Raw genomic sequence first — 27,392 nt, forward strand, 5'->3', positions numbered from 1 at the left:
CACTGAACATCCTGCATTATTGAATATTATTGGTAACTTCACAACTCATTCTTCCATAATAGTATAAATTCATATTCGTATAGCACGGAAACCTGTACGGATGTTAGCTGTCCTTACCTGTTGGGTAAGAAAATGTATACAATCATTGCGGCCTCAGGATTGAAGTTTTATTTTGAGGTATTATAGGTATTCAAAAGTATAATTTAATAAAAACAGATAACAAAAGCATAAACAATCACTGTACGACCATCTGGCTGTCTGCGGTTGCAAAGTAAATCAATCTTTTATATATTTCCACTAGAACTTTCACAGCGATTTTTCTGTACTTGATCGAAATTGTCCTAGAAGATGAGTGTGAACCATTTCATGATTCACATTAAAGAAAAAATGATATCGGGGTAAAGTATGTTACTAATTACAGGTTTTCGTAATTATTGTTTATACATCCACAGTTCAAAGTCGTGAAAAATGTATCGAAAAATATAAAATGCTATTCACCGTATTTGATAATTAACTAACGTGATTTTAAAAAGTATGTATAAGTGTTATTTGTCGTACAGAATGCTCTCATTTTCATTTCTTAAGCAAACGACAATTTGTCATAAAAATTCACTGTCTCAAAACGACAATGAATTTTTACCTGCACTGGACTAAAATCTATGTTACATATTTTCAAAAGGAACAAATTTTAAATCATTAATTGTTTAGTTTGAATAAATTTATTACATCCCAACAGAAAAAATTCAACCCAATCTAACACATTCGGATACAATATACAGACAAGAGTTTCGGATAGACCTTTACAGATTCGATTCGTATCTGTCCGTGTCTGTCAGTATCCTGTAAGTATCTTGTCCGAAACGTGTCTGATCCTGTCGAGAATTTTTAGCATTTTTATAAGAGATAGTACCATAAACCAACATATGCGTGGTACGAATACTACATACTTATGCGATCGCTGTTGCAGCATTAGAGATAACGGTATACGATACTATTTTAGCATATATTACTCCTGTGATATTGTTTTATTTTTATAAGTTTCGTTAGATTGCGTATTTTCACATTTACGCACTGTTCACAGCATTTGCTGCATTCTTTTTGAGTATCGCTTCGCAGCCTGATCCCTTTTTGTAAATATTCCAAATAGTATTTATGAAGTTCGAAGGTGTCTTTTGCTTGCACGCGTTCATCTCTCTAATGACACAATTTTGCGCCGTCTCCATATCACTGTTGATACAAGGAATAATTGAGTATCAAATTAATTTTTCATTGAAAGTGTGTACAGGAATATCCACAAGAAGAATCTTCCACAGGTTTGGAATATCTCCAGTTTTACTTACGTGCAGTACTGCCTGTCTATGGTGGTTGTTGGAGGACTGAATTGTCTTGGAATTGCAGTATTACCACTGTAGGTAATGGAATTAGTAAAAGTTGAATTGTCGGGGAAACAATTATTATCCATACTATCCGATATCTCGTTCAAACATTTAACTCCATCAGCCGTGTAAAATTCTACAGAAAATTAAAAATCCCGCGATAATTAATGGCGAATGTTTTACGTATACTAACAAGGATCTAAAGTATCACCCATTATAGACATACCATACACTTGGTTTGGAAGCGTTTTCAGGATGACGTTGTCTTAATGAATAATCTTTTATATCTATTCCAAAATTCACTTACCCAAGAGGGGACTTCCATTCGTTTTGCAAACATATTCCGCAAGTGAAAATGAAACGTTCACTATCACTTCGACAGCTTGGCGTTCGTTCAAGTTCCAGCAAGGTTTGACCGCGTTCACGGCCAGGGTTACCAAGTTATTTAAATTCTGGATAGAACGACAAACGTCTGCGAAATCCTTTTCCGTTCTCCCGTCCCCGGTAGTGTTTATACTGTTTATTATGGACTGAACAGAATTTTGAAAGCTTTCCAAGCCTTGAAGGGAAGTATTGTACGCGGTCGGTCCACCATTATTGTTGCACTTTTCCTGTATCTGTTGCTCATCAATCTCATCACTATCTTCTCCACTTAAAGGATAAACATTTATCTTCCTAAGAAAATTGATGTACCGCTCCTTTACGCCAGTTTCAGGCTCTGACTCTTTCGCTTGAACGATGTTGGAGTTTTTAATTCCTGTTGAGGAAGCAGGTATTGACGAGAATAACAAAGACAAAGAACAGTTTCATGTAACGCTTTGACGGGCGAAAATTTAGGAGATTTAAATAAAAATATATTTTTCTAAAATACCAGAAGATGTGAAGAGGAAGTTACAGAAAAGCCAGAAAATATATTTCGCACGAAAATTATGGATTAGAAATCATATTGAGTAGACGTTTATTTTGCGGGAGTAACTTACCAGCGATTACAAGAAATCCAAGAATAATGAGAATCTTCATTTTTCTACACAACAGACTGTCTTGTCTCTCAGAATGATTATATTTCAGAGTTTTCGATGTTCCTACTCAGAGACACGTTGTTTTTATTCTTCGTTGGTCGAACTCTAGTGAGTATGTGATTTTAAATCAGAAATTTATTGCTCTTTATACTGCTCAGCATGTACCAATTGATCTACGTATCCCAGATTAAACATATGGATTTTGATACGGCCTCCTGCAACTATCGACGAACGAAGACTCTGACCTTTTGATTTCGATAAGTTTGATATACACACTTTATTATCGCAGTGTTACTATACTCATCGTGGAAATTTCTGATACTGACAGGTCGGCTGAAGCCAAAACAAAGTTGATAACAGCCAAGTAAAAACAGAATTTTAAAGCTTGATGGACTTTGTATAATTCGTATCATCTGTGACGACGTGTTCAAAGGTATATCTTGGTCCATATGGTTCAATTTAAGGGGATCGTTAGGCTCTTTCTTACGGAACGAGTCGATTTCTTTACCAATTAATTTTCAGCTATAATAACGAACGAGTTAATGTTGAATTGCTCCAGCAACGTAAGAACGTCGTCACCATGTGTGTAGGCGTATAGAACCAAATTTTGAACTATTCTGATCTCATTTATTCGCAAATGATTATAGGTAAATTCAGATAAAACCTTCGCAGAAGTAATCGTAGAAGTGGGTATCGTTTCTTTGAAAAAATTATGAAGAATGAATGTTACTCTCGACGAAACTTCAAGCATAAAGCTAACGTGGATTGAAAAAATATGTAGTTTTATTTGTAACACGTAATTCTCTTTATTGCATTTATGAAGCAAATATGTCCAACGATTACAGATGAATGATTAGTATTAACTATTTAGTAGTATTACATCGAGAATATAACGCTCGATTTTAAATTCAATGAACCATTATATTTACGTAATAATTTTATACTGGAAAGGTCTTTGAAAAAGTATCTGGTCGACGATAAATTTTTGCAGACATAGATTCTGTCAGTCGAAAAAACTCCGATACAAAGTGTTAATACGTAGTATGTGTTGCAGGTGTCTTATTGAGTAGCGCTTCACAGCCCAATTCTTTCGTGATAATGTTGAATATAGAATTAATCAAGTTCGATCGTGTCTCTTCCTTGCATGTGTCGAGTTCTCTGACGAAGCATTTATGCATCACATCCATTCCGCTGTTCATAGAAATAATAAATCCTTATAAAATTGTGTGTTTATTAATAAGATATATACCAGAATTTGAAACATGCGGAGTTTTGTTTAACTTACGAGCATTCTTTCAAGTTTATCTTGAATACTGGAACTCTGAATGGTATTGGAATTTCGCGATTTTTCGTAAAGGGCACTGACTTATAGGCAACGATATCCGTAGTAATGACATAATTGCGATAACAGGCACGGAATCGATCAGTCCTTGCGATGAAACATTCAGACTCAGGAGCCTTGGAATATGCTATACAAAAATCGAAACACACACTCGTTATAACGATCAGTTGTTTTGTGACTCTGTGAATATCGGCATTTTCATGAATAGTTTTTCATCCATATTGTAGAATATTCCACTCACCTAAGAGGCGACTTCCATTGTTTTCGCAAACATGTTCTATTATTCGAGACATAGTTACCATAACTATTTCAGCACTCTGGCGTTCGTCCAGGTCCCAACAAGGTTTGAACGCATCTACGGCCAGGGTGACCACGTCTTCCCATGTATGAAAGTCGCGACAAATCTCCTCAAAATCCTCATCCTTCGAGGTTAAATCCTCGCTAATGTTTGACGTACTATGGCTAAGATTGATCTCGATTGCATTTAGCATGGAGTGAATGGAATTGTTGAAGCTCTCCAAACCTCGAATAGCAGTGTCGTACGCGGTGGATCCGCCATTAATCTCACACTTTTCCCTTGCGAATACTTCGTGAGTCTCGTAAAAGTATTTTCCTCTCATGAAGAAAATGATCTTCTTAAGCTGATCTATGTGCCGCTGTCTCATGCGAGTTGCAAGCGTTGAATTTTCCGCTTTAGCGACATTAGAGTTTAGGATTCCTGTTGCGGGAGTGGATGATTATGATAAAACAAGTGAGGCGAAAATGGTAATTATACATTGCTCGAGAGAGTCATGCAATTTTTACAGGCAAAAATTGAGTAAAGAAATGGTCACATTTTTGTTATTCCAATTTCTGTAAAACAAGGACAAAAAAAAACAAAAAAAAACTACAAAATATAGTTCACATAACGCGATGTTATATAGAATAAGGAATCCATGTTGCGTGGAAGTTTATTTCGATGAGTTAACTTACCCGTAGCTATAAAAAAAAATCCGAGAGTGATGAGGATCTTCATTTTTTTCGTATAAAGTTCGTTTAAACAATAATATAAGTACAGAATGATTTATCCTTCGGTGTAATTATCAGAATTGACGATGCAGTTTCGACTAGCATATACGTTGCTTTGTTTTTGCGTTGATCGTTGAACTTGATTGAAACATAATTTCGTGTTAGGAATTGACTTGCTTCATGTACTGGCTCATCACCGACAATCTGATCCATGCATCCAACTGTAAATATTTGTTTTGTCAATATAGATTGTCAAAACTAAAAAATGAAGACTTTGACCTGTCGTTATCTGCTGGGTCCTTGTTGGTAGCGGTTTGTGGAGAAATGAAGGTTAAAACTAATTGTGAGGAAGTACTTGCTACTCAATGATTCATACCAGCGTATAATTGATTACAGTATTTATCTTATTCTTGCAAATGCGATAAAATGTAAGAGAAATCACGCAATAAATTACAAAAGTACGAATCATCGGATATAACAGATCAAATACCATACAGTCAACTACATAGTAACTATATGATTCAGTAGTTGAAGTGGGGGTAAAGCTCTTGACCATGGAGTAAAAATCTCTCTAAAAAAAAAAGACAAAAAAAAACTTTGCGTATAATTTTAAAAAAGTATCTACTTTTTCTTTCTTACTTTTTTTATTTGCACTCTAAGCATACAATTCTAAGATGCTTCTCGGATACGGGTTTTCCGCACCTGATACAACAAAATTGTGTTTTTTTTTTTATCTTTTGAAGACGGTTACGTGTCGCCATTTTGCTTAAAAAAAAAAAAAAAAAAAAAAAAAAAAAAAAAGGGAAGACAGAAAGACAGAATTAGAAAAAAAATTCGAGACCAATGTAGAATCACTTTTTCTTCTTAGATGAACGTATTTTATACGAAAAAATAAAAAAAATTAAAAATCGTTTCTACTTACGTTACAGCTAACGATGGGTCGTTTGTGTCCTACACTGATTTTCACAGCGCCCTAATCACAAGCGGAATGAGCTGTACAATGCAGGAGCTCAGCCGTTAGGTTACCACCTCTCTAAACATTCCCCCCCCCCCCCCCCCCCCCCCCAGTTCCAAATTTTACCTACAAGGGTCACCAAGAAATCATAATGGATAATTTTGACCTGGACAGAAATGACCCATTGTTAGGTTATAAAAGATAATTATCTGGTCTCTCAAGTCTTCACGGTTTCAACTTCGTATTGCTGATACAAATTCGGCTATTTGAACAACGTGTATGACTGGTACCTTCGATTACCAAAGTATTGCAAATACTTCAGAACTGGACGAGTAGTGATCGGGATGATGGCACTTTATTTTCACGCACAATTACAACAGTATTTCAGATAACAGTGAACATTAACCAGCATATATTTCTTCTATTATTGGCATTCACTTCCGTGATATGTACATACGTTGGTACTGTTGGTGGTGATAAAGCAATGGAAGTTGAATTGTTGGAAAACAGATGTACAGACTGTCGTATAACGCATTGATGTTATTGATATGTGATTTGGAGTTGAGGATGGCCTTTCTATACCAGCTTATCATTCTTAAGCTGAGTTATTTATCCAACGGTAGATATTTGGGTGGGTGATACAAGTTCACGGAAGTTGGGACGAACACTGACTGACTTTTCACTGTGACAGTGTCAGTAAACGGATTAATTTTTAGCAGCTTATGGAAAAGTAGAGTAAATAAAATCCATTACGCCTACCTAAAAGATTGCAGGGTATAAGGTACACTTGTCAGCAACAACGACCGTCTATCGATGTGTCGTTGTAACTTAATAATAGCTCCAACCTTGACCAGCAGCTGACCTGTAATATAAACAAAGAGTTTCAAAGTTCAACACAGTTTGCATAATTTATGTTGTCTAAAGATTGGTTTTCAAGCAATCAAGGGATGTTTAAAAAATATCCTGTTCCACATAGATTGTTGGTAACTCTTCGCCTTAATCTTTGGATGCCATTATTTAAATTACGTATTAGAATGTTCCCAGAGTTATCAGTCGAGTAACAAGTGTTTCATTGATAATTACAAGTCAACGTACAGTACGATAAGAATCATCTTCATTACGTAATGTGGTAAAGTAATTAAGGCGTTTGAAAAGTAAACATAATCTATATTGATAAACTTGAGACCTGCATTTTTTCTATGTTCACTTGGGTGAACATGATTTCTATCACATGCTGCCACGCAGCTGATTTGGGCAGTTCGGACTCTTCTTATGACATCATATAAAATAATTTATTGTTGGTTCAACTCAGATTTCAAGGTATTTACGCGTCTATAGCGTTCGTTGCAATCGATATTTTGCCGAATCTGATGGTCAAGTTTCTTAATTACAAGGCTCTAACAGAATATGAATTTGTGCACTGTTTAAACTAAGTGCATAAACGTTGCATATAGAGAAGGAAATGTTTTAATTCTGACTGTTTAACTAACAGCATAGATTTATTACATATTTGGATATACTTATCATGTACTACTTGTGCAGTTTTATTTAACGACGTTAAATAATGTCACATCGGTGTTTTAGATATATGTGTTAATACGAGTCGGTAAATATTTCTTCCATTACTAGACTCTACTTCTTTTATATACGCCGAATCTTCATTGCACAATTAATGCTTCCAGGAGCGTCATACTGTGCCTGCGAAACTGTTTCGCATTTGTAGGTATATGCTTAAAGTCTATAATTTCAGGAAGGAGTGATGATAAATTAGCAATATTGACAGGAATAATATCATCTATTGTCGGTATATCGTTTTGCACGTTTTACAGGGTTACACAGTCTTACATTTACAGTTGATTCGTAGCCTGTGCCGAGTGTGCTTCGAGTATTGCTTCGCACCCTGAGTGTGCCATGGCAATGTCCAAAACAGAACGTACGAAGTTGGAAGGTCTCTTCAGCGAGCATCCGTCAAACACTTCGATGACACATTTTTTTGTAGTTTCGAACGTGCTGTGGATTGAGAGAATGATTCGTTATCAATTTAGATGATCATCGAAGGCACGTAAACATCCTTACTACAAATATCCGTCAGATTTGAAACATGCGGAGATTCACTTACGTGCAAGTTCTTAGATCTACGGCGAATTTTGAAAGATCGGGTTCGTCACTGGTGAGATTAAAAATGGCTTCAGTGGACTGGGAGGAAGTTGGATCGTCGTAGAAACAGGCATCAAACTCTTGGAGATTGATACATTCGAACGCGCCAGATGCGAAAAATTCTAAAGAAAATAAAAAATGCCAAGCTCACTATAAATACTCATTTGTTTTCACTAAATATGAGGTTATTTCATCCGTTTTTAAACACAATTGCACACGTATGTATAAGGCTGGAGGCAGTGTGAGAATGTGGTCGACTCAATTAATAATCCTTTACCTTTATTGCAGAATTCAATTACCTGTGAGGCGACTTGCATTGTTCTCGAGAATATATTCGAATACTGGATTCGAAATGTTTACTATAACGTCGACACCCCGGCGTTCTTCTGGGTCCAAACAAGATTTGACTGCATCTATGTGGTCGTGGCTCATCCAGTCTTTCGAATTCTGGATGAAGCCCCGGACATATTCGATCGTATTTTCTTTCTCCTCCACAGAGTTTGGATGAAAATAAAGTGCAACGCTCTTCGTTGCCCATAATTCTATTACGGAGTTATATCTCTTCTCCAAGTCTGCCAAGGCTTGAACGGCAGTATCGAACGCGGCGGGTCCACCATTCTTAGTACACTTTGCTTGTATGGGTTGATAATCAAATTCATCACTTTCCGTTCCGGGGTAAGAGACGACGTTCACGTTCCCGAGTATTACTAAGAACTCCCGACTTACGGGCAGTTTTTTCGAATTTTCCGCTTGAGCGACGTCCGAGTACAGAATTCCTATTGCAAAATCGGGCATTGACAAGAATAAGTGAGGTGAAAATTGCAAGTACATTCTGCTAGACGGGTTTCGTCTAGCTTTTCAACGTGGAAAAAATCAGTCAGGATATTTTCATGCTTTTATCCATCCAAATTTTTAGAACTCAAATTCAAAGAAAGCCAAAAAATAAACCTCACACCACGGTTACGGACTAGATACTCCTATTGTGGGGACGCTTACTACGATGTGGTGACTTACCAACGACTAGAAGAAACTTGAGAGCGATGAGGATCTCCATTTTGTTAAAAAGTGGTAAAACCGTGATCAACTAATACGTTTTTTAAAATAATTATGTGGTGGAACTTGCGACGCTGAAGTCACAAACACGTTGTTTTGCTCCTTCGTCGATCGAATTCCAGTTAACGTATGAATTTCAGTTAAAGGTCGACTGCCTTTTATACCAGATCATGACCCACAGCCTGATCTATGCCCTCTAAATGCAAATGTAATCCCGGTTCCTGATGTGAACATAGTCAATAATAGCTCCAAAATTAGCTGTTTTCAATAGCTGACCCAAACATACACAGATATCTTGAATAACAAGTACTAGAGACGGATCTTCTTTATATGCAGACTAGCTGACCCGTCCCGGCTTCGCGCGGATAGACAAATCTATTTGTAAAACAAATTTACATCTAATGACATAAGTGTCTCTCTGGTTGAATCTTGCACAAAAGATGGCTTTATAACCCTGAAACGTAAAGCTATCTATCGCATTACACTAATGTTATATTTCACGTATGTCTAACTATTTTGTTAGCGCTCGCTGATGAAGCAATCAGGCAGTGCTTTTTCTTACAACTTAATTTACAAACATTGAGAATTTGAATTCAAAACTCATTTTTATGAGGTTGAATTGTAGTTCATATTACTCAGGAATAGATTAGCTTTCTATAAATGAAAAAAATTAAAAAATCGGTTCAGCAGTTCCAGAGATCACACCCTGTATACCACTAGATTTTACCTTTTCATAATACAAGTATAGAAGTACAGATTGCTGTAAAAACCATCGTTGAATTTTTATGACAAATATAGATTTTTCAGGATTTTTCGAAAATATTATAAATTGTTACGATTGAACCAATTGTACGTTATGTCCACTACCAATAGAAGATAATACGCTTGCATCTCTCATTTTTTGGAGCTAAACTTTTACGGCGATTCTTACAACTGGAACTGCTAAATTAGCACGTACAAGAAATATGTCTCTAATGTTTTGCAATGTAGGTACTACAACATCAGTGATGTACACGTCGGGTATTTTTCTTTAACATTCAGTGTACGTGCACAATTTTTCATGTGTGTACATCGGTAGATAATTAATTTCATCGGAATTAAACGTTCATTCTCGAAAAAATTAGTGGTGAAGATTATTCTGACGATGAGTTTTTAACTGATCTCCTATAAACGCTAGTATTCATTTTGCTCCACGTATTTCGCAATTCAATGCATAAAATTTTACCAGAGTTACCGACCGAGTAAAAAGTGTTTCATATTTACAAGTCTAACGTACAGTATGATAAACCATCATCTATATTATGTAATGTAGTAATGACTGATTAGGGGATGTGAAAAAACAGAGTCTACATTGATAAACTTCAGACTCGCGTGTTTTCTATTATTGCATATGAGAACTTGTTTTCTAACACAATCTATCACGCAGCGGATGTGTGCAGTTCGGCTTCTTCATTTGACCCCATTTTAAGTAACTTACGGTGGGTCCAAAACAGATTTCAAGATGTTATAAGCGACGGTGGTATATTAACACAATCGATGTTTTGCCGAATCTGAAAGCCAAATTTGTTAGTAATGTCGTTTGGTGCTCTCAAACATAATCGACGTAATTTATTTTCGGGTGAGAAGAAAAAAAAAAACAGCGCCCGACTGTTCAGCTTACAACATGGATTTATTACATGTTCACGTATAATTGTCATGTACTATTTATGCAGTTTTATTCAACGAGGTTACACAATGTTACTTCAGTATTTTAGATTTATCAGGTGAACACGAATCAGTGAGTATTTCGCGTTGCATGGTTCACGTTGTCTTACATTTGCAGAACCTGCGAAGCCTATTCTGCGGGTGCTTTGAGTAACGCTGTGCAGCCTGATTCTCTCTTGATAATGTTCAAAATAGAATTTATGAACTCCGAAGGTGACCTTCGTGGGCAATTGTTCAGCTCTCGGACGATACAATCTTGTGAAGTTTCGAAGGTGCTGTGGATATAGAGAATAATTTGATGTGAATTTAGGTGATTATGGAAGACATGTGAACATCCTTGCCAAGGATATCCATCGCTTTCGAAACATGCAGAGTTTCACTTACGTGCAAAATTTTAGATCTTGGACGTATGATGGAAGATTGAATAGGTTTTGAATTGCGGCAGTGGCCTCGGTGGCTTTGTTGTATTCAGCTAATAGACGGGAAAATGAAGGCAAGTAACAGACTTTTATATCGTCCCTTTTTCTCATGAGACATTCGAACCCTCCGGTCTCGAAAAATCCTGTAGATAATTGAAAATACCACGCTCGTTATAAATGCCGAGTTCTTTTCACTAGATATGCGAGTATTCAGTTATATGAGACAATTGCGTACGTATGAAAGTTTGGAGGCAGTATGAGAATGTGGTTGACTCAATGAATAATCTTTTATCTGTGTTGTAGAAGTCATTTACCTAAGATGCGACTCGCATTATTCTCGCAAATATATTCGATCACTGGAAACGAAACGTTTACTACAAGTTCCAGAAACTGGCGTTCATCTGGGTTAAAACAAGGCGTGATCGCACCTCGGCTTATGGTCACCCACTCTTTCAAAGTCAAGGCTTTGAAGCAAACCGTTTGGATATTTTTGTGCTGCTGAGGGCTTGAAGCATCGGAGACGACCGATTTGATGCTGTTGTCCGTTGCGTTTATCAGGGTGCTAAGTGGATTTTCCAAGTCTCTCAAGTTTTGAACAGCAGTATCGTAAGCGGTGGCTCCGCCATTCTTGTTACACTTTGCCTTTGCTTTCACGACGGTTTCATCAAAGCTGTATGTATTGTCCCCCATGAAAAGGAAGAAATTCAGCATCGCTTGGGAATCTCTGTAAATCCGATCCATGGAAGACACCACTGGATGTTCCGCTTGAGCGACGGCCGAGTTCAGAATTCCTGTTGCAAAATCGGGCATTGACAAGAATGAGTGAGGTGAAAATTGCAAGTAGACTCTGCTAGACGGGTTTCGTCGAGCTTTTCAACGTGGAAAATATCAGTCAGGATATTTTCATGCTTTTATCGATCCAAATTTTTAGAACTCAACTTCAAAGAAAGCCAAAAAATACACCTCACGTCACGGTTACGGACTAGATACTCCTATTGTGGGGACGCTTACTACGATGTGGTGACTTACCAACGACTAGAAGAAACTTGAGAGCGGCGAGGATCTCCATTTTGTTAAAAACTGGTAAAACTCTGATCAACTAATACGTTTTTCAAAATAATTATGTAGTGGAACTTGCGACGCTGAAGTCACGAACACGTTGCTCTGCTCCTTCGTCGATCGAATTCCAGTTGACGCGTGAATTTCAGTTAAAGGTCGACTGCCTTTTATATACAAGATTATGACCTACAACCTCATATATCCTCTGCTACTGTAAATACAATTTTCGTTACTAATATAAACAAGTTAATTATAGCTTCAAGCCTGGCTGTTTTCAATAGCTGACCCAAAATACGTACAAATATTTTGACACAACAAGTACTGCACATATGTATCTTATTTATCATGATGATTAGAGTGAGAAGCATCGGTGAACTTCTTTCCATCAAATCAATTTTTCAGGATTTTTCGAAAATATCAGAAATTTTTCCGATAGAACCAATTGGACATAATATTCACTGTCAATAGAAGATAATACGCTTACGGTCCTTATGTTCTTGGGATAAACCTGAAAAATTAGTGGGGAAGATGATTTTGACGAGTTTTTCTCTGAACACTTTACCGCAAGTATTCGTTTTGGTATATGTCTTTGCAAATTTTATGTATAGAATTTCTCCAGGATTATCAATCGAGTGAAAAGTGTTTCATAATTACAAGTTTACCGTATAGTGTGATAAACATCATCTATATCATGTGATGTGGTAATAATTGATTATGGGTGTGAAAAAGAGAATCTATAGTGATAAACTTGAGACCTGCGTGTTTTCTACTATCACATATGAGAACATGTTTTCTAACACAATCTAGCACGCAACGGATTTGCGCAGTTCGGTGTCTTCTTTTGACCCCATATTGCAAATGTTGCATTTAATACGTAAAAAGTAGACTGATATTTAGCATGTTCTATGTAACATGTCCTCATTAATAAAAACAATAATTTTCTAAAAACCGTTTTGGATTTTATAATCCATTTCAAATACCTATTTTTCATTTTGCTTTTTGAATAATTTTGATAAAACCATTTTCCATTTTGCATTTCGAATGGATTCCAGATACCATTTTACCCAGCCCTGGTGCGTTTTGTTTCTTTGGATGTATTGAAGCACTTCCATTGGCGATACGATGAAAGTGCGGATACAATGTATAATAGTATGTGTCGCAGTTTATGATGCAGTATATACCGGTATTCAAAATAAATCGTTTGGTGCTCTCAAACATTATCGACGTAATTTATTTTCGGGTGAGAGACAAAAAAAAAAAAAAAAACAGCGCCTGACTGTTCAGCTTACAGCATGGATTTATTACATTTTAACGTATGTTTGTCATGTACTATTTATGCAGTTTTATTCAACGACGTTACATAATGTTACTTCAGTATTTTAGATTTAACAGGTGAACACGAATCAGTGAGTATTTCGCATTTCATGGGTGACATTGTCTTAAATTTGCAGAACCTGCAAAGCCTGTTCTGCGTGTACTTTGAGTAACGCTGTGCAGCCTGATTCTCTCTTGATAATGTTCATAATAGAATTTATGAACTCCGAAGGTAACCTTCGCGGGCAATTGTTCAGCTCTCCGACGATACAATCTTGTAGACTTTCGAAGATGCTGTGGATAGAGAGAATAATTCGATATGAATTTAGGTGATTATGGAAGACATGTGAACATCCTTGCCAAGAATATCCATCGTGTTCGAAACATGCGGAGTTTCACTTACGTGCAAAATTTTAGATCTTGGACGAATGATGGAAGATTGCTTCGATATGGAATTGCGGCAGTGGCCTCGGTGGTTTTGCTATATTCAGCTAATAGACGGAAAAATGAAGTCAAGTAACAGATTTGTATATCGTTCCTTTTTTTCATGAGACATTCGAACCCTCCGGTCTCGACAAATCCTGTAGAAAATTGAAAATACCACGCTCGTTAAAAATGCCGAGTTCTTTTCACTAGTTATGCGAGTGTTCAATTGTATGAGCCACCTGCGTACGTATAAAAGTTTGGAGGCAGTATGAGAATGTGGTTGACTCAATAAATAATCTTTTATCTGTATTGTAGAAGTCATTTACCTAAGATGCGACTCGCATTGTTCTCGCAAATATATTCGATCACTGGAAACGAAACGTTTACTGCAAATTCCAGAGACTGGCGTTCGTCTAGGTCGAAACAAGGCGTGATCGCACCTCGGCTTATGGTCACCCACTCTTTCAAACCCAAGGCTTGGAAGCAAGCCGTTTGGATATCTTTGTTCTGCTGAGGGCTTGAAACATCGGAAACGATCGATTTGATGCTGTTCTCCGTTGCGTTTATCAGGGTCCTAAGTGGATTCTCCAAGTCTCTCAAGTTTTGAACAGCAGTATCGTAAGCGGTGGGTCCGCCATTCTCGTTACACTTTGCCTTTGCTTTTACGACGGTTTCATCAAAGCTGTCTGTATTGTCTTCCATGAAAAGGAAGAAATTCAGCATCTCTTGGAAATCTCTGTAATTCTGATTTATGGAAGACATCACTGGATGTTCCGCTTGAGCGACGTCCAAGTTCAGAATTCCTGTTGCAAAATCGGGCATTGACAAGAATGAGTAAGGTGAAAATTGCAAATACACTCTGCTGGACGGTTTCGTCTAGTTTTTCAACGTGGAAAAAATCAATCAGGACATTTTCATGCTTTTATCGATCCAAATTTTTAGAACACAACTTCAAAGAAAGCCAAAAAATACACCTCACGTCACGGTTACGGACTAGATACTTCTATTGTGGGGACGCTTACTACGATGTGGTGACTTACCAACGACTAGAAGAAACTTGAGAGCGGTGAGGATCTCCATTTTGTTAAGAAGTGGTAAGACTCTGATCAACTAACACGTTTTTCAAAATAATTATGTAGTGGAACTTGCGACGCTGAAGTCACAAACACGTTGCTCTGCTCCTTCGTCGATCGAATTCCAGTTGACGCGTGAATTTCAGTTAAAGGTCGACTGCCTTTTATATACAAGATTATGACCTACAACCGCATACATCCTCTGCTACTGTAAATATAATTTTCGTTACTAATATGGACAAGTTAATAATAGCTTCAAGCCTGGCTGTTTTCAATAGCTGACCCAAAATATGCACAAATATTTTGAAACAACAAACACTGCACATATGCATCTTATTTATCATGATGATTAGGGTGAGAACCATCGGTGAACTTCTTTCCAACAAATCAATTTTTCAGGATTTTTCGAAAATATCAGAAATTTTTCCGATAGAACCAATTGGGCAAAATATTCACTGTCAATAGAAGATAATACGCTTACGGTCCTTATGTTCTTGGGATAAACCTGAAAAATTAGTGGGGAAGATGATTTTGACGATGAGTTTTTCTCTAAACACTTTACCGCAAGTATTCGTTTTGGTATATGTCTTTGCAAATTTTATGTATAGAATTTTTCCAGGATTATCAATCGAGTGAAAAGTGTTTCATAATTACAAGTTTACCGTATAGTGTGATAAACATCATCTATATCATGTGATGTGGTAATAATTGATTAGGGGTGTGAAAAAGAGAATCTATAGTGATAAACTTGAGACCTGCGTGTTTTCTACTATCACATATGAGAACATGTTTTCTAACACAATCTAGCACGCAACGGATTTGCGCAGTTCGGTGTCTTCTTTTGACCCCATATTAAGTAACTTACTGTTGGTCCAAATCAGATTTCAAGATATATAAGTGACGGTGGTGTATTAACACAATCGATGTTTTGCCGAATCATGTATCAATGTCGATCATATGACACAGCAACAGATGCTTCGAATGGTCGGTCCTGAACTTTATTACATTATAAATACTATTTTAAACCGTTTATCCGTCATTCATGGTCAAACTCGTGTGAAACACACATGTGTGAATATTACATGCGTTCATGGATCATGATCCGTTTGATCACAGATCACATCTCTTCTCTCAAACGACAATGAATTCGTGCACCGATTAAGCTAACTCCGTACACGTCGCATGTAGGGAAAGAAATGTTCTAATGCTGACTGTTCAACTTACAGCATAAATTTATTACACATTCACGTAAATTTGTCATGTACTATTCATGCAGTTTTATTGAACGATGTTACATAATGTCACATTAGTATTTTAGATCCAACAATGAACACGAATCAGTGAATGTTTCTCGTTTCATGGGGTTGCATAGGCTCATACACATTTACAGATCCTCCGAAGCCTGTTCTGCGCGTGCTTTGAGTACCGCTCTGCAGCCTGATTCTCTCTTGATGATGTTGAAGATAGAATTTACGAAGTTCGAAGGTGTCCTCTGCGAGCATCCGTTCAACTTTCCGACGATGCAATTTTGTACAGTTTCGAACTCGCTGTCAATACAAAGAATAATTCGTTTTTAATTTAGGTGTTTATCGAAGGCATGTATAAGCATCCCTACCAAGAATATTCATCAGGTTCGAACATGCGAAGTTTTACTTACGTGCAATCTTCCACGTCTACGGCAAATTGTGGAAGATCGAATGGTTTCGGAATTGCGGCGGTGGGGCTGCTGATGGTAGTGACCTCGGTGGATTCAATGGATTCAGCGGAAGTTGAGTTGGAGAAACACTCCTCCAGACTGTCACTCTTTTCCTCGAGACATTCGGCCCCGCCAGTCTCGAAGAATCCTATAGAAAATTGAAAATGCCAAGTTCGCTATAAATACTGAGTTGTTTTCACTAAATATGCGTTCATAGACACAACTGCATACGTATATGAGTTTGGTGACGATATTTGAGTGTGGTTAACTGAATGAACAATCTTCTATCCATATTACAGACGTTATTTACCTATGAGGTTACTTCCATTGTTCTCGCAAACGTAATCGATTACTGGATATGAAATGTTTACAAGAAGTTCGATAGCCTGGCGTTCGTCTTGGTCCAAACAAGGTTTGATCGCATCTATGCCTTTGATCACCCAGGTCTTCAAAATGTGGATGGAGAGGCAAATCACTCCGAAGTCATCGGAAGTCAACTCTTCAGAGCTCGAATCATCAGAAGCATCTACTTCGACGCTGTTGTCCGTTGAGTTTATTATGGACTCAATTGTATTTTGCAAGTCTGCCAAGCCTTGAACGGCAGTATTGTACGCGGTGGGTCCACCGTTCTTGTTACACTTTGCCTTCACGAGTTCTTCATCATATTCGTCACTATCGTATTCACTGAGAGGGTTGACCTTCACCTTCCCGAGAAGCTCCACGTACTTCTCTTTTACGGCAGGTGTCTTCGGATTTTCCGCTTGAGCGATGTTTGAGTTCAGAATTCCTGTTTCAAAAGCGGACATTGGCAAGAATGAGTAAGGTGAAAATTGCAAGTACACTCTGCTGGACGTGTTTCATCCAGCTCTTCAACGGGAAAAAAATCAGTCGAAAAATTTTCATGCTTTTATCGATCCAAATTTCTAGAACTCAAACTCGAGGAAAGCTTAGATACTAGATACTCGTATTATGGGAACGTTTGTAATGATGTAGTGACTTACCAGCGACCAGAAAAAACCCGAAAGTGAGGAGGATCTTCATTTTGCTAAAAAAGCGGTAAAACCGTGATCAACTGGTATGTCTTTCAAAATAATTCCGTAGTAGAAATCGCGACGTCTTAGCTCACCAACAAGTTACTTTGCTTCTTCGTTGATCGAATTCCAGTTAACGTGTGAATTTCAGTTGGAGACCGACTGCCTTTTATACAAGATCGTCACCAGCCTGATCTATGCACTCCAACTGTGAATGTGACCTCAGTTGCTGATATAGACATAATTAAGAATATCTCCAAGCCTGACTGGTGTGAATAGATCACCAGAAATAAACACAGATATAATTTGCGAACAAGAAATAGCAGATACGTGTCTCCTTGGGCATACATAAATTCATACATGACATGTCTTAAATCCTGTTGGTAAAACCAACAGAGCATTATGTCCACTGTCAAAAGTGTACATCTGTATATGATTAATTTCATCGGAATAGAATATTCATTCTCGGAAAAATTAATAGTGAAGATTATTTTGACGATGAGCTTTTGGCTGATCTCTTATAGACGCTGGTATTCATTTTGCTTCACGTATTTCAAAATTACATGCATAGAATTTTTCCACGGTTATCAATCGAGGAAAAAGTGATTAATAACGACTAGTCTAACGTACATTATGATAACATCTGCCTCTATATTATGTAACGTGGTAAACTAATTAGGGGATCTGAAAAATAAACAGAATCCATATTGATAAACTTCAGACCTGCCTTTTTTCTATTATCACATATGAGAACATGTTTTCGAATACAATCTATCACGCAGCGGATTTGCGCAATTCGATCTCTTCTTCTGACCCCGTATCAAATAACTTATTGTTCGTTAAATTCCGTGAGCATCTTATTTAAGACACAAACTGATCCACTGGACGCTGTAAGCACAAAATAAATGTTTACTCACAATTATTGATCATAAATTCGATAAGAAGGGAAAAAAAAAAATTAAAAATCAAACGCGCCCAATCTTCCACTCAACCGACAATATCCATCTTTCGCCAGAATTTTTGTTTCTATCTAAGCTAACTATGTTAGGTGTGGCCCGTTGGAAAATCGATTTTTTTTTAATTTCGAAACACCCTAATATATATATACCTATATATGCCATTTATTATATATATTTATTCATATCATTTCATATATTAATGGGTATTATGGATAGGTAAATTACTTATTGATCACTTGTGATGCGAATTATTCATGAGCACTGCTCATAATTTTATTCATGTTTTAAATTTCATTAGTTTACAGTGTGGGCGTGGTCACATGCTGCAATAATCTTAGACCCTCGTCGAAAGACCGTCGCACATGGCTTGATATCTATTATCTAATAGTAAGAATAATACAGTCGGACCTCTCGATAAGTTCCCAAGGGGACGAGTTTTTCTAGGAAATGAAAGATCTGCACTTTGCTCTCTTCGCAAACCGCGCCAGTGGTATTCCGTCTCACTCTTTCTTTGCGCTACTATTTTCTTGGAACGCTGCGATCGAGAAATGCGGAAGCGGGCTAATTCGGAGAACTCTTATTGAAAGGTCGGACTGTAATTATACATATTATTCTCATATATTATTGGGAAGAAAGCAGCGATTCAAACACTCCACTACACTATCTACACTAACTACACTATCAATTAGGATTTACATTAATTGCGGAACAAAATGCCTGATAGAATCTCACCTCACGAGATCAACACATGCTTCTAGTCGGTCAGTTTTTTTTATATCCCTGTTATACCATTACATTACTGATGTTCATAAATTACAGCAAGCTTTCTAGTGCTATGGTTATCTCATAGGGTGATGCATTTCTTTTAGTATTACTAAATTTTTTATGATGTGAAAGATTTTAATAAAGATCTTTTGTAATGTATATGTGCGTGGATATTATTATAGTCGATTAGTATGTATTAGGACTCAAATCCCGATTCATAGTTTAATTTTTTACTTTTCCGGTAACGGAAACAAAGCTGTGCGTTCATATGTTCTGGAACAAATAATTTATTTCAACAGTTCACCACAAGACTGGATACGACGTAATGTTTCTCAATTTTTCAACATTTTCTTCTATCAACAAAATGCCGATTATCAAGTTTACATTATGTTCAAAAATAGCGTATATATCGCACAAAAAAAGTCAACTGAATTACGCGGCTTGAATCCTCCCCCACAGAGGGAAATCTCTCATACTCCTCAGTCAGTCCATTCCTTACGTGTTCTCGGATAGGTCGCAGTTAAATTGATCAATAAAAATTGGTGATCAAAATCTCAGAGTTTTAAGAACGCAGTTGGTGCGTTCCGAAATTAGCCTCCAGTGCTGTCAACAATCTTTCATCTCTTTTGCACTGTCGAGTTTGTGACTAGCTTTGCCTCTGTCCTAGGGAGTTTTAGCGCTGCCAGCTAATTTCGGAACGCATCTCACTGAATCTTATTATACTTGTGAAAACTGACCGCCTTTATCACTATGCTTGCCCCACTCAATGCATCTGTATTCGAAGTCCTAACCTATAATTGTGTGGTTAGGATATGTTGACGTTTGTCGGCGGTTTGTCACAAGGATATTTCAGCCAAGTTGAAATCAAATTTTAATAACAAAGAGATGCCTCAATCGAAGATCAATTTGACAAGATCGTAAATTGCGATTAGAGTTATTCTTCTAACTATGAATGATGTTTATACTTCAATATTCAGGTGACTGGTGATTGCGAAGGTTGCCTTGTTAATCGGGCATCACAATTATTTCAAAGTAGGAAAAAGTACTCGTTAAAACTAGATGACAACACCGTGGCGGTGCTGAGAGAATGGACATTACATTGGACGATCGCTTAGACACGCTGCAACAGATAAGTCAGCGAAAGCTTGTCGATATATTGGACAATGTATCAGGAAAAAAAGACTTGATTATCGAGCCCAAGTTGATGAAAACTCTTGAGTGTTTTATAGGTGTTACAGCTCTCAGGTTTGTTCGTTTGTGTATAGGTACTCGACACTGATGTGCTGACTTGAAGCATGTATGTTAATTAGTGTTTCCATCGTTTTAGGCGTTCTGGAGTTGATAAAATCTTTAAACTTGAGGAAGGGCTTAAGGCAGCCAACACCCAGCGCCTATTTTTAGTATCCAGTGATCTAATTGCTTGCAAGAGAGTTCTTAACCAGATACACGCCGAACTTTCCCAAAGCCGTGGACTCTCACATCATTTGTTAGTTGTTCCACGTGTTCCAGCTGCGTTGGAACTTTTGGTAGAAGAAGAAGGTAGAAACCAGTATTATTGGAAGCACAGACTTCGGATATGCTTCAAAGTTTTAACGCTTCAGATTTTCTTTCTCTCCGAACATACTGAGCCCAATATTTCTCATATCCGCAGGTCTTTACGAGCTGGTTAAACTTCGTTCACTATCCTGGGAATTCATTAGATCTGATGGCAATGTGTTATCACTGGAAACCCGGATGTACGCTGACTTGTATTACCACAGAGATACGAGCCTCTTGCCTGCCATCGCAAAGAACTTGTGGTCGCTGCATATGATCGTAGGTCGACCTAAGGTCACCTTGTGTTTCGGCAAATATAGTAAAATAGTTTTAAAAATGACAGAGTCAATGGAGGAGTGGTTCTCATCGCAAAATCCTACCAGCCAGTCTGGCTGCATGATATTAATGGACAGAGCCCACGACTTACCGTCCGCTCTTCTCACCCCTGTTACATACTTGGGCCTAATGGGAGAAATTTTGGAAATTAATGCTGGCACTGCATACTCAAAAGGCTCTCAGACCAAATTAAATCCAAAAACTGATCATGTGTACGGGGAAGTTAGAGACAGACACTTTAGTGACGTTTTTCCGTACCTTCGTAATAAGGCAAAACGGTTAAAGTGTAAGATGCATCTTGCGCAATAGTTTATTACAATTATCAAGTATTTACAATTTTATTTACATCTATTCACAATTACATTGACTCGAGACTTTCATAACACTGCTGTAATGTTATTTAGTTCAGAGTTTGCAAACCCTTTCGACCATTTACAATCTACTTAAGTTGGATGTTAGGTTCAAAATGTAAATTCGAGCAGAATATAACTGGTTTTTAAAATTGGATATCGCATTTTCAGCGGAGCAAGAAGCTACTCAAACTATGCAGTTAGCAGAAATGAAACGCTATGTCGCAACCAAGCTCCCGAAAGTGACAGAAGCCAAGAGACAGTTGGGGTTTCACATTGCTGTATGTGAGACTATAGTTGGAGAGCTTGGCCCAGACTTTGAGGCCTTGCAGTCGGTTGAAAAGTCAATACTTGAGTGTCGCAGGAGGAAGGAGTGTTTAGAATACATCGAAACAAACATAGGTAGCATTGAGGTCGTTTCTTGAGGCGACAAGACCGACGTGGAATTCTACATTCTCGTTTTCAGATAAGCATCCTCTGCGCAGCCTCAGGCTTCTAGCTTTGCTATCTGTCATCAGCGACGGAGTTACCCAAAGTGAAGTGAAGCCGATTCAGGCGGCTTACCTACATGCTCACGGTTATCACAACATCCCCCTGTTCTGGAAGATGGAACAGGCGGGGCTCATCGTTTACCGAACCGATAACGTTCTCCAAAAACTTCCCAAGTGGAGCAGCGAATGGGCCACTGCTGCTCAAAAGCTAAAACAACTTCCAAATCATGCAAAACCTCTAGATCTGAAGTCTCCGACGTGCTCGAGCTATGTTTTTGGCGGCTCCTATATTCCGACAATAGTTAGTGATCCATGATATACGAATTTATTGATATATTATCAAAGTTTCAAGAAGACTCGACGATCACGAATCCGATCATTAATTTTCTGATTTTCAGGCACAGCTGGCAAGGCTTATTCTCAATCAAGAAACCGACGCGAAATGTTTGAACTATTTACACAGTTTGTCGGACTTTTCGCTAACCGGGCAACAGGATGCCGTGCAAACGGGGCCCGTGACCATTTGCATTATCGGCGGAATTACATACGCCGAAATAGCGGCTTGCAGGCTGATAGAACAGTCAACTGGAAGCCGTTTCATATTTGCCTCGGACACGACCTTCACGGGAAATCAACTTCTCGAAAGCATTAAGAATATCTAAGTATAATCTAGGTATAGAATATAACATCGTACAGTTGCACTGTAGGTATTGTATCATCGAATAAAATTGAGGTTTTCTTATTGTTTCTTTATTTTTGTTTTCTCTTTACATAGGTATATGGATAATATATTTGACGCATGCAATCGTAGTCATAAAAAGACGTCGATTACTTTTAGATGAGACTTCGAGATTCTTGTACACACGGCTTCATTGTGTTCGGCTGATCCTAGAAACTCGCCCACGTGTTTCCAGCGCAGGTATGTACATACATGTAACAGCCTTGATGTATGTACATACATACGTGGGGCATGAATCGGGGATTAGAATGCGCGTCTCTATGCGGCACAAGATACGATGTCAACGTATAATAATAGCCGGCATTCGGACGAAACGGTTATTGATTTTTCTCGTTAGTTCTATCGTAGTGCGCATATGCACGTGCCTCCTACTCGAACGAAGGGAGTGATCAACCCGGTCGGCGGGAGGGACAAGAGGGTGCAGCCTTACATTCATCTGGAAAAATTGACTGTCAATCGAGTTTTGCTGACTAAAATTCAACTCGCCATCTAATCGCCCTGTAATACGCAATTTGCATAACAATAAAACCGACCGGCGATACCATCATACTAAATTGTAATTATACTGCAGTGAGAACGCACTTTATTCTCCTGCGCACGTCCGTTTCGTAGCCGTCGTTTATGCTCCGTCGATAGACAGCGAGGGAGAAAATAAGCGAACGACAAGCCAACGGGTTACCGTTCAACGAATTAAACCTCCGATAGTAATCATATGACGCAAGTGTGTTGAATATTGTGGTGTCGCGTCGGGGTGTTTGTTATGCTCTCAAATTACGGAAATTATAATTAGGCGGGAAATATAATTGTATTGTTAGTTTTGTTCCGCAGTGTCGCGCATTGATCCTCATCAGACGTGTCTGCTCGCTTATTCGGGTTAAATTGAAAAAGAAATAAGGGTGTAAATAGAAAAAGTTGCGAGGATCAGCTGCTAAAAGTATTAATTACCTCACATATGCGACGTTTCTTTCTCTGCGAAACTCGGCCAACACACGTTTATTATCCGTATATATATATATATAATAATAAATTTTTATCTGCATACAGAAAGTGTGAATGAACGAGCGCCGTGACGTACGTACATCGATCGATTGCCTTAAAATAACCGCGGCGTGTTTTGAACCCTGCCAATCGCACTGCGTGTATACATAATTCGCGTCATAGCGACGTCGCTGAATCGGGGTTGAGGCAGGTCTTTTCGTTCTCCCCGAAAATCCTCGGCTACGACGCCGCCGGCGAAGAGGACGAGGACAGCCGGCTTTTTGCTCACTTCGAGACCGGTCCCGGGGCTTCGGAGGGCTTGGAAGCTGCGCATGAGGAGCCGGCATCCGGTCGGCTCAAGTAAAACATCCCAAAGCGACCCCGTACGCCGGGGGTAAATCCGTCACGACGGCCGATGTCAGGATGCCGGAGCAAAGCAACGACTACAGGGTGGTCGTCTTCGGGGCCGGTGGGGTCGGCAAGAGTTCCTTAGTATTGCGTTTCGTCAAGGGGACATTCCGGGAGTCGTACATACCCACCATCGAGGACACCTACAGACAGGTACTGGCATACAATTATACATATTAAGAAAATTTCATCGCCAATGCAGTTGCCATTGCCATTTTCCTGCCGTTTCGCAATGTGATACAATACAGTATACGTACATGGGGCATTCCATGTGAAATTAGCAATCCATGTACCTCCCCCCCCCCCCCCCCCCCCCCGCTTTGATTGTTATCATTTTTTTTAGGATGATGCTGCAACTCACTCGAAAGGGTTTCTGAGTTTTTTCCAGAAATTTTTTAGCCACCAATTCCGAAAACGCCATTTTTAAAGATTTGAAAATATTTACACAGATTCAATATTTACTACTTTTAAGTTTTTAGTTTTTCCACGTCGGAATTGGAGTTTTTTTTTTTTGTTCCTATCCCCGATCTAAATAGATCACGGTATTAGAAAGATACTTTAATTCTGCAATCTATTTAGATTGAGGCGCGTAAAAGAAGTAAAATAAATAAATGAAAAAATAAAAACAAACCAATTCCGATATGGAAGAATTGAAAACTTGCGAAAAAACTAGTGAATGTTCAAAACTTTTTTTTTCGGAATTGGTTGTTCATTTTTTTTTTTTTTCATTTCACTGGTGGCTAAGAAAAATGTGAAAAAAAATCCGAGACCCGATTCGACCGTTCAACTGATAGAAATGAAACGAACAATCTGAAATTCGCTAGGGATTTTTGATTTCGTTTAAAATCAAATATACTGAAAATGTCTTACCGCGGTCGGTTCGATTTCAATTCTTTATAGGGCTAAACAATTGATTGAGGGATTGTCGAGTGAAGGACTAATGAAAAATGTTTTTTCAATAAAAAACATCGATGCATTCAATGTTACACTTCGATTTATCACATTTTTTATTCGATGCAAATTATTCGAAAAGTTAGTATTCGAGATTTTCACGAGATTGAAGTTGGTAACGTTATCGTAACGAAAAACTGGACAAAAAAAAATCACTGTTTTCCAATTTTAGAGTAAATAAAAAGCTGCATTTTAAAAATACGAGCGTGTCTTGCTTTGTTATACGGTTTTTCGAATTTCAGCACAGTTAAAAACTCGTGAAATAACGGTTTTCCTCAGTTCCCCATCGTTTACAATAACGCTACTAACTTCAACGTGATAAATTTTCTCATTATCATAGCTTCGTATGAAATGACGGTAGTTCGAGGTTTCTTCGGAATATTTTTTCTTATCCGCCATTTTCGGTCGAACATAATATTTTGATTTTCATATGAATAAGGCTTAGGTATGATCGTTTAATTCTTGCGTACGTACAATACATAGTGTATAAACAGAGACGAAAATCGAATCTACCGTTTTATGATAATAATTTTAGAAATTTGCACATACTGGTATACGTAGCGTCGATTTAGACTCTCGTACCATTCACATCGACCCAAGATCTATCTGTCAGCTAAATTGTATCCAATCCAAGCGTAATTTAGTCGTATAACGTAATTTACGACTGTTGGCACGGCTGACCCGACAAAATCCTTTACTACTGCTGGATGGCGATGCCGGCTTTTCTAATATCCCTGCTTCTTTATCGTCGTAGGGTTCACGGATTCGAAGTATAACTATAACTAACGTAGGTGACCTTAAGGTTTTTTTTTGCCTATTTAGCAAGTTGGCGAAGAGTGTTGGAAGTAATTACAAATAGTTATCGAAGTAGCTGATATAATGGTGTTGCAAGATTGGCGAAAAACTGTTCTCTTTTTGAAAACTCATTTTTCTGACGTCACAAAATTACACTTATGTCAATATTAACGAGTGTGAAAACGATTAAAAAGCGTTAAACGAAACATGAGGTAAATAAGAAAAATGATTAATTTTTTCTTATCTATTTACAGGTGATAAGCTGCAACAAAAACATTTGCACGTTACAAATCACAGACACGACTGGATCACATCAGTTTCCAGCAATGCAGCGGCTCTCCATAAGCAAAGGTCACGCCTTCATCCTCGTTTACTCAGTTTGTTCGAGGCAAAGTCTCGAGGAGCTGCGACCAATCTGGGCAGTGATCCGCGAGCTGAAGGGTCAGGACGTGTCTCAGATACCGATTATGCTGGTGAGTATACATGTGACGTTGCATAATATCGTAGATTGCTGTATATAATCGCCAGGAACTCGCATCGATTGATTATCAAAAACTGAAACGCTAACTTTTCTTCGTCCTCCGGTGAAATCCAGGTGGGAAATAAGTGCGACGAGAGTCCTTCGGTCCGCGAGGTGTCGATGAGCGAGGGGGCAGCGGAGGCGGCAAATTGGGGTTGCGGCTTCCTCGAGACCTCGGCGAAGACGAATCACAACGTGAACGCGCTCTTTCGGGACTTGTTGACGTTGGAAAAAAATCGCACGGTATCCCTGCAGCCGGTTCAGAGCAACAACGCGATAAGCCTTAAGGAGAAATGTGCCGTTATGTAATTAAGTTGTAAATCGCATTGCAATGATTATACGCAAACGTTAGACACACATGAAAAACCGCCGTGCGTATATGTATGCGTAAAACGCGTTGCAACGAAGAAACGAACCCTGCGATCCACCCCCGGATCATCGGTTACCGAAGCCGTTTTCTTCGCCGTCTAGTTTATAACTGTATAAATTATTTCATTTACCCCGCGGATTTAAATAACACTTCGAATCTCGCGAGCTTCGCGACTAATCGTAAGCAGCGAATAACTATAAGTATAGTCTAGGTTGAGGTAGGCTCGCGACTTTATAGGTATACACAAAGGATGAATTATTCATGGGCAAAAGTCCTGTGTATCATATCTTTGCCAAACCATGTAGATATTGGATAAGAAAAGTGGGATCATATTAGCGTTTTTTTTTTTTTCTTATTTTTGCAAAATTGCAAATAATCCCCTTGTCTAATAACTTTTTTTCTTCGCATCTATAGTTCTTTCCTGTAATTTTTAACGAATACAAATTGTTTTCGGGGGCGCGAATGCAGAGCGAAGGATAGGCGAAGGAAATGAAGAAAAGAGCGACTAGATAAAGATTTAGGTATAATGTTATGCGTATATTATATAACAGTAATCGGTAGG

The 27,392-nt window shown here is 38.2% G+C and overlaps 7 protein-coding genes and 1 long non-coding RNA gene across 8 annotated transcripts; 3 read left to right on the forward strand and 5 right to left on the reverse strand.

Annotated features, from left to right (window-relative positions):
• Window positions 1-731: 731 nt before the first annotated feature.
• On the reverse strand, window positions 732-2,411 carry LOC124408700 (27 kDa glycoprotein-like). Its single transcript, XM_046885828.1, has 4 exons — window positions 2,357-2,411; window positions 1,684-2,133; window positions 1,341-1,512; window positions 732-1,227 (listed from the first exon to the last, which is right to left on the reverse strand). The coding sequence occupies exons 1-4, from the start codon at window positions 2,394-2,396 to the stop codon at window positions 1,065-1,067; spliced, it is 825 nt and encodes a 274-aa protein (XP_046741784.1). The 5' UTR covers window positions 2,397-2,411; the 3' UTR covers window positions 732-1,064.
• A 960-nt stretch (window positions 2,412-3,371) lies between these two features.
• On the reverse strand, window positions 3,372-4,427 carry LOC124408692. The gene is made up of 3 exons (XM_046885820.1): window positions 3,979-4,427; window positions 3,681-3,864; window positions 3,372-3,586 (listed from the first exon to the last, which is right to left on the reverse strand). Exons 1-3 carry the CDS (start codon window positions 4,400-4,402, stop codon window positions 3,427-3,429), a joined length of 768 nt encoding a protein of 255 aa, XP_046741776.1. The 5' UTR covers window positions 4,403-4,427; the 3' UTR covers window positions 3,372-3,426.
• A 3,022-nt stretch (window positions 4,428-7,449) lies between these two features.
• Window positions 7,450-8,375, reverse strand: LOC124408699. Its single transcript, XM_046885827.1, has 3 exons — window positions 8,157-8,375; window positions 7,820-7,979; window positions 7,450-7,710 (listed from the first exon to the last, which is right to left on the reverse strand). The coding sequence occupies exons 1-3, from the start codon at window positions 8,287-8,289 to the stop codon at window positions 7,548-7,550; spliced, it is 456 nt and encodes a 151-aa protein (XP_046741783.1). The 5' UTR covers window positions 8,290-8,375; the 3' UTR covers window positions 7,450-7,547.
• On the forward strand, window positions 8,376-11,263 carry LOC124408702. Its single transcript, XR_006929459.1, has 3 exons — window positions 8,376-8,386; window positions 10,551-10,714; window positions 11,241-11,263. It is a non-coding gene; the product is annotated as an uncharacterized LOC124408702 (long non-coding RNA).
• Window positions 11,238-15,015, reverse strand: LOC124408697. The gene is made up of 2 exons (XM_046885824.1): window positions 14,873-15,015; window positions 11,238-11,824 (listed from the first exon to the last, which is right to left on the reverse strand). Exons 1-2 carry the CDS (start codon window positions 14,910-14,912, stop codon window positions 11,340-11,342), a joined length of 525 nt encoding a protein of 174 aa, XP_046741780.1. The 5' UTR covers window positions 14,913-15,015; the 3' UTR covers window positions 11,238-11,339.
• A 1,215-nt stretch (window positions 15,016-16,230) lies between these two features.
• On the reverse strand, window positions 16,231-17,760 carry LOC124408686 (27 kDa hemolymph glycoprotein-like). Its single transcript, XM_046885812.1, has 5 exons — window positions 17,728-17,760; window positions 17,603-17,646; window positions 16,912-17,388; window positions 16,563-16,749; window positions 16,231-16,452 (listed from the first exon to the last, which is right to left on the reverse strand). Exons 2-5 carry the CDS (start codon window positions 17,640-17,642, stop codon window positions 16,290-16,292), a joined length of 867 nt encoding a protein of 288 aa, XP_046741768.1. The 5' UTR covers window positions 17,643-17,646; window positions 17,728-17,760; the 3' UTR covers window positions 16,231-16,289.
• A 2,445-nt stretch (window positions 17,761-20,205) lies between these two features.
• On the forward strand, window positions 20,206-22,793 carry LOC124408668 (vacuolar protein sorting-associated protein 33B). Its single transcript, XM_046885787.1, has 6 exons — window positions 20,206-20,601; window positions 20,684-20,895; window positions 21,008-21,514; window positions 21,750-21,980; window positions 22,045-22,370; window positions 22,468-22,793. Exons 1-6 carry the CDS (start codon window positions 20,444-20,446, stop codon window positions 22,729-22,731), a joined length of 1,698 nt encoding a protein of 565 aa, XP_046741743.1. The 5' UTR covers window positions 20,206-20,443; the 3' UTR covers window positions 22,732-22,793.
• A 932-nt stretch (window positions 22,794-23,725) lies between these two features.
• LOC124408696 (GTP-binding protein Di-Ras2) lies at window positions 23,726-27,091 on the forward strand. The gene is made up of 3 exons (XM_046885823.1): window positions 23,726-24,347; window positions 26,195-26,413; window positions 26,536-27,091. Exons 1-3 carry the CDS (start codon window positions 24,210-24,212, stop codon window positions 26,767-26,769), a joined length of 591 nt encoding a protein of 196 aa, XP_046741779.1. The 5' UTR covers window positions 23,726-24,209; the 3' UTR covers window positions 26,770-27,091.
• Window positions 27,092-27,392: the final 301 nt, after the last annotated feature.

Source organism: Diprion similis, chromosome 8 (genome assembly GCF_021155765.1).
Source record: "Diprion similis isolate iyDipSimi1 chromosome 8, iyDipSimi1.1, whole genome shotgun sequence".
In the NCBI taxonomy this organism is placed as follows: domain Eukaryota; kingdom Metazoa; phylum Arthropoda; class Insecta; order Hymenoptera; family Diprionidae; genus Diprion; species Diprion similis.

Excerpts from the sequence above, each read along its gene's own strand:
- LOC124408700 (XM_046885828.1), bottom strand. The coding sequence starts at position 2,396 with ATGAAGATTCTCATTATTCTTGGATTTCTTGTAATCGCTG. Across the intron at positions 1,513-1,683 it reads GAATGGAAGTCCCCTCTTGG|AATTTTACACGGCTGATGGA; the intron begins GTAAGTGAATTT and ends AATTTTCTGTAG. Across the intron at positions 1,228-1,340 it reads ATAGACAGGCAGTACTGCAC|TGATATGGAGACGGCGCAAA; the intron begins GTAAGTAAAACT and ends TTGTATCAACAG.
- LOC124408692 (XM_046885820.1), bottom strand. The coding sequence starts at position 4,402 with ATGAGACAGCGGCACATAGATCAGCTTAAGAAGATCATTTTCTTCATG. Across the intron at positions 3,865-3,978 it reads CAATGGAAGTCGCCTCTTAG|CATATTCCAAGGCTCCTGAG; the intron begins GTGAGTGGAATA and ends ATTTTTGTATAG. Across the intron at positions 3,587-3,680 it reads ATAAACTTGAAAGAATGCTC|CGGAATGGATGTGATGCATA; the intron begins GTAAGTTAAACA and ends TTCTATGAACAG.
- LOC124408699 (XM_046885827.1), bottom strand. The coding sequence starts at position 8,289 with ATGAGCCACGACCACATAGATGCAGTCAAATCTTGTTTGGACCCAGAA. Across the intron at positions 7,980-8,156 it reads CAATGCAAGTCGCCTCACAG|AATTTTTCGCATCTGGCGCG; the intron begins GTAATTGAATTC and ends TATTTTCTTTAG. Across the intron at positions 7,711-7,819 it reads GTAGATCTAAGAACTTGCAC|CACGTTCGAAACTACAAAAA; the intron begins GTAAGTGAATCT and ends CTCAATCCACAG.
- LOC124408697 (XM_046885824.1), bottom strand. The coding sequence starts at position 14,912 with ATGGAGATCCTCACCGCTCTCAAGTTTCTTCTAGTCGTTG. Across the intron at positions 11,825-14,872 it reads CAAGTTTCTTCTAGTCGTTG|GAATTCTGAACTCGGCCGTC; the intron begins GTAAGTCACCAC and ends ATTTTGCAACAG.
- LOC124408686 (XM_046885812.1), bottom strand. The coding sequence starts at position 17,642 with ATGAAGATCCTCCTCACTTTCGGGTTTTTTCTGGTCGCTG. Across the intron at positions 17,389-17,602 it reads CGGGTTTTTTCTGGTCGCTG|GAATTCTGAACTCAAACATC; the intron begins GTAAGTCACTAC and ends CTTTTGAAACAG. Across the intron at positions 16,750-16,911 it reads CAATGGAAGTAACCTCATAG|GATTCTTCGAGACTGGCGGG; the intron begins GTAAATAACGTC and ends AATTTTCTATAG.
- LOC124408668 (XM_046885787.1), top strand. The coding sequence starts at position 20,444 with ATGGACATTACATTGGACGATCGCTTAGACACGCTGCAACAGATAAGT. Across the intron at positions 21,981-22,044 it reads ATACATCGAAACAAACATAG|ATAAGCATCCTCTGCGCAGC; the intron begins GTAGCATTGAGG and ends TCTCGTTTTCAG. Across the intron at positions 22,371-22,467 it reads GCTCCTATATTCCGACAATA|GCACAGCTGGCAAGGCTTAT; the intron begins GTTAGTGATCCA and ends TCTGATTTTCAG.
- LOC124408696 (XM_046885823.1), top strand. The coding sequence starts at position 24,210 with ATGCCGGAGCAAAGCAACGACTACAGGGTGGTCGTCTTCGGGGCCGGT. Across the intron at positions 24,348-26,194 it reads TCGAGGACACCTACAGACAG|GTGATAAGCTGCAACAAAAA; the intron begins GTACTGGCATAC and ends ATCTATTTACAG. Across the intron at positions 26,414-26,535 it reads CTCAGATACCGATTATGCTG|GTGGGAAATAAGTGCGACGA; the intron begins GTGAGTATACAT and ends GGTGAAATCCAG.